This window comes from Quercus suber, unplaced genomic scaffold (genome assembly GCF_002906115.3).
Source record: "Quercus suber isolate HL8 unplaced genomic scaffold, Cork oak 2.0 scaffold_458, whole genome shotgun sequence".
Taxonomy (NCBI): Eukaryota; Viridiplantae; Streptophyta; class Magnoliopsida; order Fagales; family Fagaceae; genus Quercus; species Quercus suber.
Window position 1 is genome coordinate 495,370 of NW_027069909.1, and position 14,264 is coordinate 509,633.

The 14,264-nt window shown below is 35.1% G+C and overlaps 2 protein-coding genes across 2 annotated transcripts; both read left to right on the forward strand.

The window, feature by feature from the left end:
• Positions 1-307: 307 nt before the first annotated feature.
• On the forward strand, positions 308-4,409 carry LOC136062832 (cysteine-rich repeat secretory protein 38-like). The gene is made up of 3 exons (XM_065762429.1): positions 308-496; positions 679-753; positions 3,876-4,409. Exons 1-3 carry the CDS (start codon positions 308-310, stop codon positions 4,407-4,409), a joined length of 798 nt encoding a protein of 265 aa, XP_065618501.1.
• A 4,511-nt stretch (positions 4,410-8,920) lies between these two features.
• LOC136062833 (putative cysteine-rich receptor-like protein kinase 33) lies at positions 8,921-11,478 on the forward strand. The gene is made up of 4 exons (XM_065762430.1): positions 8,921-9,253; positions 9,413-9,526; positions 10,253-10,463; positions 11,333-11,478. Exons 1-4 carry the CDS (start codon positions 8,921-8,923, stop codon positions 11,476-11,478), a joined length of 804 nt encoding a protein of 267 aa, XP_065618502.1.
• The last annotated feature ends 2,786 nt before the right edge of the window (positions 11,479-14,264 follow it).

A 14,264-nucleotide genomic window follows, 5' to 3' on the forward strand; every position in this document is an offset into this window, starting at 1 on the left:
CCCACAGCTGAGAAGTGTGTTTGGCATCATAACTCAGCTTTTGTTTCCATAACTCAATTCTCTGATTTTTGAGTGATGAGTTATGAAAATTGAGAACACATTTTAGGTGTTTTTAGTTTCCAAAACTCAGTTTCCAATGGCAATTTTGTAATTCTTTAGCACAAACAAGTCCCATTGTCAGCGTCTCGTCCCATTGAAACATTATTTGCCTTTACTCTCTATTTCTCTCTTCTTCGTTTCCTTACTCTTCTCCCTATTCTCATTGTTTTTCTCTAATCTATCTCTTCTCATTTGTGGTGGCGTTTCAATGGTGGAGTTGGGTATTGATGTGTGGCGTTTCGGTGGTGGAGTTGAATTGGTGGCTGGAGTTGAATCAGTGGCTGGCATTTCAGTGTTAGGTCTCGTCTATGGGTCTGTTTCAGCAGGGGAGGGTCTCGTATATGGGTTTGGATTGTGGCCGTGGGTTTTAGATCGGGTTTCAAGTTATGGGTTTTCGGTGGGCATGGGCTGTGGGTTTGATTGTGGTGGTATCTGGTTTGAGATTTGAGAAGTGGATATGATTGTGGTGGTCACTAGTGTGGGTTTGGTATTTGGTTTGAGATTTTAGAAGTGGGTGTGATTATGGTTTGGCCGTGGATTTGGGGTTTGGTGTGTTGGATTGATTCAATGGTTGTTTAGGGGCTGTGGATTATGGTGGTTTCTATAAGTTTTGGTTTGGCTGTGGATTTGGAGTTTGCTCTGACCAAGTTTCAGGTATGGGGCTCATAAAAAGTTAAAAAATTTGAGTGATGACAAGTTGAGTGATATGTGCCAAGCAGACTTTGGGTAGGGAGTTGGGGTATTTTAAGTGATGAGTGATGAGTGACAAAAATTGAGAGAAAAGTGATGAGTAATGAAAAAAAAAAAAATTCCAAACAGGGGCTTAGACTTTGGATTACTTGATTTGATAGACAAATAGAGCATATAATTTTCAAAAGAGGTTCATGTGGGCTAGTGCTCAAGCAAGTTGATGTAAAAAATAAAATACGTATTCTGATACAGTACAATTTCAATTACTGTAAAAATTAAAATGTATTTAAATAGTGGTTCGTGCGTGCCAGTGCTTAACAAGTTGATGAATACACCCAGAACTGTTGCCAATCCAAAACTTGCAATCTAAGCTATGAAATTAGGTCTTTTACTATGCAATAAAAAAACCATGTGTTAGAATCTCATTCTCTCTTTATATTCTTAAAAAAAAAAAATTAAAAAAAAAATTCATAATTCATTATTCATTATTCTTGGTCTTGTAAATAGTCCGGACATGTACCAGTCTCTCACTCTCTCCTCCTCCATTTCGATTTATAATTTGGGCAAAATGCCAAAACACACCTTGTAATGTTTGAGTCAATTACAAACATATTGTACTATCAATTTCAATTTTCAAACCTTTCATGTATTGCAATTTCCCAAATTAACCCCTATGTTAAATTTCTATCGGTTTGAGCAACAAAAGGTAGTCAAATGATTTATTATAAATAGAATTATTTTTAAAATAAATTTTAATAAAAATATTTTAGGACAATAAAATCAGTTTGAAATAAAAATTTGAATAAAATCAATTAAAAATTAAATTTAAAAAGTGCAATTGCATTAAGATTAAGAACATAACAAAACACCTAAAAAAATTTTCTGAAAATTTTTCAAGAATACAACCAAATACTTAAAAATATTTTACAGTTGAAAAATATATTCAAGTGAAACAAATGCAGCCTGAATGAAAAATTTTCTTATCTTTATAGTTGACAAAGTAGAACATCTCTCAAACTATTAACCATAAAAATCAAAATATCATTTTCTTCTAATAGAAGAATAGTCTTTCTAGAGAAGTGATCTTTGTCATGTTTATTGAGCATTGTTACCTATTTGCCTTCATTTTTATGGTCAATTCACTGAATTCTCAGTTAGGATCACCTACTAATGCTATGCAGATATGTTAAGTTTTATATCCCTGTAAATTAGATTATTTAACCTAATTAATTAACCAAGTAGATACTTAGGTTTATTATTCAGATCTAGGTCAAACTAACATAAATCATATATAGCAGCAGAACATAAAAAACACAATGATATAACCACCCAAGAAAACCAAATTGATAAAAACCTTAGGAAGATTTAACATAGGTATCCCCAAGGTAAAAAGCAAATCCTCTAAAAAGAATTGAAGTTTACAATAGGACTTAGACCACTAATATCCTATTGCTATTACACGTAGAACTTACTACCACAATCCCATGATAGCTCTGAGTCCATGGACTACTTTTTTCCTTGGCCTTTGCAACACAAGCATCCACACTTGTGATAAAAAAACACAAACTCTCATGTTTGTGACTCCAAGACCACACTTGAAGGTTTAGATCATTAACACCTTTGATGGGTAGAGAAGGCAGCAATTTCTACAACACCGGATCTTGAGAATCTTCAAGGAATAACACTGGTAGAAGACATGAGAAAGCTTTTTGGGTACAAAACCCTAGATACAAAAGAGGGACACTCTTCTCTCTCTGAAAAGCCATATAAAAACGTGCTTAGGGTTTCCTTTATATACTATGAGAAACAGATCTGAAACCTTAATCCTTTTTGGGCTTGAACTGTTGTTGGGCCGAACTTAAAATTCTGCAGACCCATATTTCAATTAGTCGAGCCTGTCTTTCAGTCGATCGAACCAGGCAGATTTTGAAATCTTCTTTTTGTAGCTTGTATGTTCTTAAATCTTGACTTGAATCACCTTGAGCATTGTCTAATAATACCTATAGACTCTAGAATCTATATCTAGACAAGTTTGTGTCCACGATTTGCCAATTATTCTAAACTTTTAAAACCTAACAAGATACTTCGAATTCATAATGCAACACTACTACACTAGGCACAATAAGTCTAAACTGATAACATATTTCACTAAAAAGTTTACAATTGCCAATGTGACAAGTTGTCGATAGTAAATAATAAAGTAATGTAAATTGTGCGTTCATTTAAGGGTCATACTGACAAGTGCCCCTAGGGTAATGATTAAAAATAAATTTTAGAATAGTTTTAACACCCGTTTAATGAAAAATAGAAAAAACTATTAAAACATTAATTACTTTTTTCTTTCTCTTTTTTTCATAAAAATTTTCTTAAAATTGATTATTAATTATTACCCTAAAGATATCCATTAGCATTTCCCTTCATTTAATAATCATCAACAATTTGTTAATTTAACAGATGTGAAATTTATTAATAAAATGAAATAATTTTTAAGTATTCCTGAGACACTAATGTTTTTCCCAAATATTTAACAATTTTTGGTCAGATACGTTGTGCCTGTGACAGTGTGACTTTACACATTTCGGCCGTATTCATCCGCCGCCCTAGTCAAAATTGAGATATTTTATTTTCCAATCCTTGGTGGCAGCAGGGAATTCAACATGTGCCAAAGTAAAATTTATTTATTTATTTTTTTTTTTTTTTTTTGAGAATCTAATGATTCGTTGCATTCAAAGACTATCTTTTCAATTTTCTAAAATCACTGATTTAAAAAAAAAAGTTATCCATAATGACATTATGACTTATAAAGAATTCGATTCTAAAAAAGAAAGACTTATAAAAGTCATCTACAAGCAAGACAAATAAATCAATTCTATTTAATTTATAAATTTATTTTTTATTATTTATTTTAAAAGGTAGGTGTTTTTATTCATATTAAACCTTAGTTATAAGTCACAGCATAAGCATCTGTTCATTGACGATTGTCTGTCAATAGCCCAAGTGGTAAAATGTTTTCCCTCCACAACTCCACAGCCTTTCCGCTACAATTATTTGCAGTCTTTGCACTTACCAGCTCCATTAATTCACAGCCCACTCTCAGACTAAACGATTGTTATGGAACAACTGGAACCGCCAATGCCAGTTACAATTCCAACCTCGCAAGTCTCTTTGAATCTTTATCATCTAAAGCTTCCCAAAACTACAGCTTCTATAACCATAGCTCTAATATTGGCATCTACAGCCTCTACCTATGCCGAGGTGATGTTTCTAATGAATCCTGCAAAAGCTTTGTCAGCTCTTTCACCCAAGAAATCATAAATCGGTATCCATCTAGTACAGAAGCCATCATATGCTACGATGAGTGCATGTTAAGGTACGCCGATGTAATTTTCTTCGGCAAGGCAGATACTCAGCCATGGTTGATCATGAGTAATGTGGAGAATACTACTACACCTGACCAACCTAATTTTTATGCACGTGGTTTGATGGAAGGACTAATAGGGCGTGCCAATATAAAAGACAGGTTGTTCGAGACTGATGAACAGACACTGAAGATTGGTGATAGGTCCTTAACAAGCTATGGGTTGGTGCAGTGTAGTAGAGATCTTGTTAGAATGGCTTGAATTGTCAAATAAAATGGCTTGAATTGTCAACATTGGTGGCTTGACAATTAAATATCAAATCATTTGGAAGTTGCAAGAAATTGCATGATTTTTGTAGATGAAGAAATGCAAAAAAGTTTCAAGAAATATTGCATGGATGCATTGCCGAAATTATTGACTTCTTTGATAGAAGTCTTGAATGTTCTACAAACTTCATCTATTGGCCGAAATTTATGACTTCTTGCATGCATGAATCATCAAGAAACGGCAAGGAAGAATGCAACTTGAACAAGTATTCATGCATTCTTTTGGTCTAGCCGAAATATATGATTCAATTGGCAATAAATGCTTAGCCACTATTGTTGAATTCCTTAGACAAATATTGGTGTTTCACATTGGTGAATTTCGGCTAAACCTTGGCTATAAATACAATATGTGTGGAGCAAATGAAAGCATGCAAGTGTGAGCTAGGGAGATAACATCAAGAAACGGCAAGGAAGAATGCAACTTGAACAAGTATTCATGCATTCTTTTGGTCTAGCCGAAATATATGATTCAATTGGCAATAAATGCTTAGCCACTATTGTTGAATTCCTTAGACAAATATTGGTGTTTCACATTGGTGAATTTCGGCTAAACCTTGGCTATAAATACAATATGTGTGGAGCAAATGAAAGCATGCAAGTGTGAGCTAGGGAGATAGCAAATAACTTCTTCTGTGTGTGTGCACCAGAGCTAGGAAGTTGGGTCTTGCAATTTTGCCTAAATACAAAAAGGTGTTCTCTATTTGTTTGTGAGAGAACCAAGGGTGTATTTGGGGTTTGGGTTTGTGAGAGAGTGCTTACAAGTCATTGTTGTAATCTCCAAACTATAGTGAAAATTTATTCCGTCGCCTCCCGTGGACGTAGGCATATTGCCGAACCACGTAAATTTCTTGTGTCATATTATCTTCTTTCTCTCTTCTTTAACCTTGTGTAAACATATTTAATTCACCCAATACGCGCACAACAGATCTTGATGTTGGTTCATGCGGAAAGTGCTTAAGCGACTTGATGGTTGAAGCTCAGAATCGTTGCAAATTCAAAATCGGGTGGCGCATCTCAGGCCCAAGTTGCTTTCTGAGGTATGAGAACTACTCTTTCACAGCAGGGCTGCCATTGTTGCTGCCATAGCCGCCATTGTCCCAATCCGTGCCTGCGGCACCACAGCCAGATAATGGTAACAAATGTAATTTGGTATTATATTTTTGAGAGAAAAATATATTAGCCAATTCAGTCGAGTGAAGCTGTCGTGTGTCAAAAGGGAGTAAACATATTAGGATAAAGTTCAGCTATAATTAATATTAGTTATAGTTTAAGACTATAACTTTACTCAATATATTTTTATTTAAGGTGAATTTTGACAAATCCATCATTAGATTGCCTTTTTTTTTAATAACCTACATACTTGTAAAATTTCTAGAAAATTAAAGATTAATGACTATGTTATCAATAAATTGTTTAAATTGTAAATTTTTGTAATTTAAAATTATGCATAAAATATAAGTTTATAGATCATATAGTAAATAATATCTAATTAACATAAAATTTGGTGTGTATTAATAGTGCAAAGAACTTGCAATTTAACAGTTATATATATATATATATATATATTTTTTTTTTTATGAAAACGGTTATATTTTCAAAAATTTATATATATATATATATATATATTTTTTTTTTTTTATGAAAACGGTTATATTTTCAAAATATATAGTAATTTTTATTTTTATTGAGTAAGGTTATAATCTAATACTACAACCAATTTTATAGCTAAATTTTATCAAATATATTATATATTCTTTAAGTACTTGCAAGTTGCATTCATCAGGCGAAACAAGAGCCATACCCCATTTGCTACTATAAGACTTTACTAAATCCTTAACCGATTGTCACAGCTCAATGATCATAATGGTTGCTAATAGATTTAATTTGGCTTGTTTGTGACAATTTGGCTAATAGATTTGATTTGCTAATTGATCGTCTTGGCTAAATGATAACAATGATTTGTCGTCTTAAGTTATTTAAAAGCATACTTAGATTATATTATATGATGAGCAACAAGGGATGGAGAAAAGAAGTCAAGAAAGATGGTAATCAATACTATATCATCAATTACAGTAGTTGCAGCTCTCTTAGGTTTTTGGTATTATTCATCCCTTGGTAGGAGAAAACGAGAACAAGGTAGATTTAGTTTAGCACAATCTATTAAAATTTGTATTTTTTTTTTTCTAAAAAGTTTTAATAAAATTTGAGTCTCTAGATGTTGTTATTATTATTATTATTCTATGTTAAGGACATTTTTTTATGTAATTAGCTAATTTTTTAAAAAAATGCACTTTATTTATATTTGGGTAGATATAGGATGAGTTTAGTACTTCAAAGAACAAAAGTTCAAATCTAGTATTGAAACCATGCAAATCTGTCCAAGGAACAAGTGAAGAAGTGCTGATTCATTAAAGTTCAACAGCTGCTCAACAAATAGCTATCTATTGAGGCTTAACAGATACTATCGATCGAGAGTTACGAAATTTAGATTTCCAAATTTGATTTTTGGCTCATGCTTATGTATTTGTGTAGCGTTTCTTTTCTCACAACCATATATATATATATATATAAGACTTATTTTAAAAGCCGTCATATAAGAGAATACAAGGAGAACATATGCAAAAAGGTGACCGATGTCTTATTCCTTCTGAAAGAAATTACTACGTCTTTGCACCTTAGAGTTTTGTAACTAAGTGCTTCTTGATCTTTATTGGTGATGAAGTGAAGAACTTTGTAGTCAACAATCTTTTTCAAATTGGTGTGTTAGTCATGTACTGAAGCCGTGCATCATTGGTTAGTCACATACTGGAATCCGTACAAAAATGGTGGCATTCATATATTGAAGAGTTTAGAGGTTCTGAAGCGATAGAAGGTTTCTACTGTAAGTTCATCTACGGGAATTGTAAAGTCTAGTAACAAACGTTTTATACTAGATCTGAAACTTCTCTTTATTATAGTAGATTACTTTTTGGGATGGTTTCCCCCCAGGTTTTTTTTACTGTGAAACTAGTTTGTTTCATTGGTTTTTCTGGGTCATCATATCTTGTCTTATTTACTTTTCCGCTGTGCATGATATTAATATTTGTTTGTTTTAATAAGGTTTGTTCATATTAAATGTAATTAACAACCTAACTTTAAAATTTGTTAATTATATCAACCGGGGTCTAAATTTCTCAACAAGTGGTATCAGAGCGAGTACACTCTAATTGGATTACTTCCCTGAGTGTGATCCTTGACTCTTGTTGTCATGGATCGTGGATAATCTCTTTTGATTCCTTTTTTATTTGATGGCATTAATTATGCGTACTAGAAAGTTCGTATAAAAGCATTTTTGCAGGCTCTAGGTGAATAGGTATGGCAAGTTGTTGAAGTTGGCTGGATTAAGCTAAAGGAAGCGTCGATAGATTAGGATGAAGTAACAATCAAAGCAACGAATTTCAATAGGAGGGCCTTGAATGCCTTATTTTGTGGGGTGACCAATGAGGAATTTAAGAAAATATCATCCACGGAAGTTCCTAAAGAAGCATGGACTATTCTTAAGACCACCTATGAAGGTACCAAGGCAGTAAAGACTGTGAACTTTCAAAAACTCACTAGTAATTTTGAAGAAATTAATAAGGATGGAGGAGGATGAGATATTTGATGAGTTCTATGCTAAACTCAAGGATATTGTGAATTTTGCTTTCAACCTTGGAGAATCTATATTAGAATTCAAAATGGTTAGGAAAATCCTTAAGTCCTTACCTGAAAGATTCCATGCCAAGATCACTGCCATTGAAGAAATGAAGGATATTAATAAATTTCCTTTGGCTGATCTTGTAAAGAACTTTCAAACCTATGAGATGGGATTAGGCTTAATGGGAAAAGGTAGAAAGAGTAAAAACTTGGCTCTTAAGGGTATAGAGGAAGAGATTGATGACTATGAAGATGAAGATGACGATGAGGATGAGAATCTAACCTTTATAGTTGATGAGTTTATTAAGCTGATGAGATTATCAAGTTTCTTCAATTTAGAAAAAAAGATAAGGACAAACCTCCTAGGAAATCTAAATCCTCTAAGAAGGTAAGAATGAGAAACCCCTCATCCAGTATCATGAGTATAAAGGTTTTGGTCATATGAGGATAGAGTATCCAAACTATCTTATGAAGGAAAAGACCAAGAAGTCAAAAGATAAAAGGTTGGTTGCTATCTGGAGTGATACTGAGAATGACTCTTCTGATGAGTATATGGATGAATGTGGTCACTTTATGGCTTTTGCTGTCACAACCGATAAGGTAATTGTGGAGGATTCTTCTGACAGTGAGGATTCTTCTGATGATAATATACCCAAGAAGTTGACGCTTTAGGAAGCCTATGATAAGCTATACACTGAATTTATAAAGTTTGAAAAGACTTCTCATCTTTGTAGAAAATAGCTTAATGAGATAAAAACTTAAAAAACTGACATGTTAGTCAAATTAGATGAGACTATAAAGTTAGTTGTGACTCTTGTTATGGAAAATACCTTATTAGAAGAGAAGGTCAAGAATCACGAGGTTGAGCTTAGCCAAGCTAGAACTCAAATAGAGGGGATGTCTAGTGCAAAACTTGATGAGGTATTGAGTGCTCAAAAGCCTATTTTTGATAAAAATGGCATAGGATATGTTGTCTCCTCTGGCCCCTCCTCTTCCATGGCTTCTGGATCAAGGACTGTCTTAGTGCCCCAGTCTGAGAAATGTGATAAAGATATGAAATTCAAAACTGATTTGGCTAATTCTAAATCATTTGTTAGACATCATGTTTGTCATCATTGTAGTGTTCCTAGACACATTCGTCCTAATTGCTTTAAGTTGTATCCTCAAAAGTAAATGTTCAAACGGTCACATGTTTCCTCTCAAGGACCTATACCTTTGTTTGGAGAGTTATTAAAATTTTTGAACTTTTTAACTCAATTTTAGGAAAATTCTATTTCTTCTATGTCCTTTAGTAGACATACTAGGACATGTGTTTTTTCATCTTTACGGCCAAAGACTCGTGCTGTGTGGGTGAGAAAGGAGTCAAAGATTTCAACTGTAAGTTCATCTACGAGGATTGTAGAGTCTAGGGACAAAGATTTTGTACTAGATCTGAAACTTCTCTTTGTTATAGTGGATTACTTTTCGAGAATGTTTCCCCCTAGTTTTTTTTATTATGAAACTAGTTTGTTTCATTGGTTTTCCTGAGTCATCATATCTTGTCTTATTTATTTTTCCGCTGTGCATGATATTGACATTATATTGATGTTTGTTTGTTTTAATAAGGTTTATTCATGATAAATCTAATTAACAACTTGGGTTTAAAAATTGTTAATTATATCAACCGGGGTCTAAATTTCCCAACATTCTAAAATCTTTTTTTTTTTTTTTTTTTTTCTTTAGATAGGAAAACAAGCCAAGAAATTCAATCACTAAATATTTCAGCAAGGTCTCTTTCAATGCACTTTTTGGACCGTAGTATGCTGGCAAGGGAAGATGACGACAGTGGAGAAATGCGTTACTTCAATTTAACTACTATATTAACTACTACAAACAATTTCTCTGATGTGAATAAACTTGGAGAAGGTGGTTTCGGCTTGGTTTATAAGGTTAAAAGAAAAATTAATTATTTTGTGCTTATGAATTTTTGGAAATGCTTATTGTAATCATTTGATATTAGGAGAATTGAACTATCAATGAACCTTAGTGTTGTAATATGTACCATAGTATGTCTACCAATACTGTGTGGTATGTTTTCGCTGATTAAGCATAAAATGCTTCCAGGGCAAGTTGATTAATGAAAAGGAAATAGTAGTTAAAAGGCTTTCAATGAAATCTAAACAAGGTCTTAAAGAGTTTAAGAATGAAGAGATTTTAATAGCAAAACTTCAGCACAAAAATCTAGTAATGCTCTTGGGATGTTGCTTAGAAGAGGATGAAAAGCTTCTAGTCTATGAATTCATGGCCAACACTAGTCTTGATGTCTTCTTGTTTGGTATGCTCTCTCTATCCCTCTCACACACCTAAACTCACATTCACACACAATTTATGGAAAATGTTAGGTTCTAAGATTTTAGGAACTAATGTATTAGAACTTCAATGTGTATTGTGTTGGAAAACCATGATCAAAACATAGAGTCTAGGTTTAGGCTTACTCAAAGTGTGATTTAATGTAAAATTGGAATCGAGTGATTGCAGGATTTATTGGAAAAAATCTGCAAGGCTCAATCGATCAAAAATTAGACTCGATCGATTAAACTCGTGCAGATTTAATTTTCAAAACCCTAACTACGTTTTAGAAATCTTTAGAGAGTTGTGTGTTGAATCTTCTATGAGATGTAGATGTGTTTACCTTCATACACACACATAGAGTTGTCAAGATCAAGATTTGCATCAAGAACTTGATGATCTCTTCAATTGCTGCATAAAGAACCTTAAAGAAGATCTGAAACCTTTGAGAGGTTTCTTAAAGTCACAAGTAGGAGAACTTGTGGTTGCTGAAAATCAAAGAAAGAAGTAATCCATGAACTCGAAGCTGTTATGTGGTTGTGGTAATAAGTTTTCTATTGTAAAAACTTCAATTCTTTCATAATGGATCTGTTTTTATCTTGAAGATAGTTAGGTTAAATCTTCCTCAGGTTTTTTATCGGTTAGATTTTCCTGAGTCATCATATTGTGATGTACTTTATATTTCTGCTTTATTTGCATAATATGATATTATTGTGTTAACCTAGAACTGAATAATTTATCTAAGTAATTACTTGGTTAAATAACTAGATTAAACAACTTGTGTTAAGGGGTCTAAAAACGTATAGAAAAAATTTTCAATGTGTGAGAATCAACATCTTTTGTATTACAATGCAGATCCAAACAAATGTAAGGTACTAGATTGGGCTAAATGCATAAACATTGTCAATGGGGTTGCTAAGGGCCTTCAATATCTACACGAGGACCCTCGGCTCAAAATCAGCCATAGGGATATGAAAGCAAGTAATGTATTATATTATTAGATGATGATATAAACCCAAAGATATCAAATTTTGACACCACTAGGAATTTCGGTAGCAATCAAATAGAAGCCAACACTATCCGAGTCGTCGTAACATAGTCCTTCATTGCCTCTGCAATTCAGTTCAATAAATCACTAGTGATGTTGCTTTCTAAAGAAAAATTGTTATAAATTATCAAAATAAAGTTTGGTTCCGTTGCATACATGTCTTTAGCACTCATTAAAATTTAGCAGTGACATCTAGTGGAATAAATTCAATGGTTATGTAAAGAACTGTAAGAGCAAGGAATTGCAAAGTAAGAAAGCCCACTTTACATAAGTCATGTTAATGTTAATGTAACACGCTCTTAATGATACGTTCATACTAGTACTGCATTACATTTACAACAACCCTGCCATCATTCTCTTTACAGTAATTAAAACTGTACTATATCACACTACTTTCTTTTGTTTTTTTGTTTTGTTTTGTTTTTTTTTTTCTAGAGGTGCTGGATCCGCTCTTTCCTTGCTTACGAATTTCTGCAATTTCCCTTGCCTTATAAGGGCCTCGATTTGTTGCTTCAAGTCGTAACAGTCGGCTGTGTCATGGCCGTGATCTCAGTGAAAAAGGCAGTACTTGTCTCTGGAACGCCTGCTAGGATCCCCCTTCAGCTTTCCAGGGAAGGTCAGAGCCCCTTCATCCTTAATTTGCATTAGGACTTGATCTATTGGGGCAGTCAACGGGGTGAAGCTTGTGAATCTCCCTCCCGGAGGTTTAGAACGCCTTTCGTCTCTTCGATCTCCTGTTCTGGGCCTCTTTCTCCCTTGGTCTGGTCGTGCATCTTCCTGCCTTTCCCTTTTTCTCGACTTCTCTTCTCGGGCCTGCAACGCATCCTCAGCATTCATATACTTAGTAGCCCTGTAGAGTACTTCCGACATGGTCTTCGGGTCGTTTTTTGTATAGGGAGAACAAAAACTTGCCCTTTCGCAACCCATTTGTGAAGGCCGCTACAAGTATTTTGTCGTCGGCTTCATCAACCGATAGTGCTTCCTTATTAAAGTGCGTTATGTAGGATCGTAACGTCTCGTCCTCTCTTTGCTTGATACTCATCAGGCATGCCGTGGACTTCTTATACCTATGTCCCCCAATGAAGTGTGTAGTGAATTGAGCACTTAGCTCCTTGAAGGTGCTGATAGAGTTGGGCGTCAGCTGGCTGAACCATACCCTTGCGGGGCCTTTGAGTGTTGTGAGAAAGGCCCTGCACATAATCTCATCTGCTACCACTTGAAGATGCATCAGGGTTTTGAAAGTTTCCAGGTGGTCCAGAGGATCCTTCACCCCGTCATAGCTATCTATATTCGACATGCGAAACTTGTGGGGTAGGGGGAAGGAGTTCACGGCCACAATGAAGGGCGAGTCGGTACGGTTGACTAGATCGTCAAGATCACTAGAGACTCGCCCCTTGAGGGGATTCATCATGACCTCCATCTATTCCCTCATTACCTGCATCTCGGCAGCAATATATGGTGGAGTCGCATCCGTGAGGGATGGCATGCTCATGTGCTGCCTCTCCGCCCTGCTTGGGGCATGACTGCCCTCAAGTCTCTCCTAATTCTTCTTTGGAGCGCTAGTCCCTTCTTGATCTTCTGGTTGGTCATTTAGTGCTGCATCCTTCTGGCGCAGCTGTTCTTCCAAGTCGAGGTTCTGTTTGGTGAGACGCTCCACGGCGGCCCCGAGAATCCGAACTTGTCTCTCGAGGGCAGTCGTAGGTGGTTCCTCTCCTTGTACGTCATTAGTAGTCGCCATTGAGCGAGTGAGTACCATGCAACCCTTTAGTCCGGGAAACGGTAGTATGGCTTAATTACGAGTTTCCCACAGACGGCGCCAACTGATGATGCCGAAAATATCAACAGTGAGTTGCACAATGCTCGTACCCTCGAAACGACACCTGCACAAAGAAAAGAGGACCTAACAGAGAGCACCGTTGTGGAGCCGGCCAAATACCCTCCGAAGGTCAAGTTAGAACTTCTTTCAACTCTAGAGTGCTAGAGAGGGGTTAATTCTGCGTACCTCGATTTATGAGAGTATTAGGCTTTTATAGTAGTTGAGGGTTGACCTTTTTCCTTGGAGTAGAAGTCTTTTTCTTATAGGGATCCTCATGGGCGCGGATCGTGGAATCCTTTCCTTATAGGATTCTAATACTGATCGTGGGATACAAATGATTTCCTTAAATACCACGCGCGGAGGCCAAGTCAGAATTTTACACATATCCGTCGGCATAGGGGTCGTCGGCTTGCTTTATCCCCGTCAGCCAAGTCACCGTCAGTTCATTGCAGCGACATCCAAGGGCTCCGAGTCCGCATCCGTCAGCCTTGGCTCCCTCTGTTCTTGCAGTTGTCCGAGGGCATCAGCTGACGGGTTGACCGTGACTTATTTTCATGTATCAGTTGCCATACCTATTGGTAGTTATAAATTTTAGATCAAAATAATAGCGAAAACTTAATTGAGCTCAACATGCAAACAAGAGAGACATACATATGTCAAAAGGCTTTGTACTCACTTTGAATGATAGAAACCACTATTCTTTTTTCTACTTACAATTTCTAGCATTAGAAATCCAAAGCTATAAATATCAAACTTTATTGAGAATAGTCTTTCCATTGCATACTTTGGTGCCATATATCCACTATTGGAAATCACAAAAAAAAAAAAAAAAAAAAAAAACAAACAAACAAACAAGAAACAAAAAACAAAAAAAAAAAAAAAACAAAACAAAACGTTGAAATCTTTCAAGCTTTAGGTTTTTT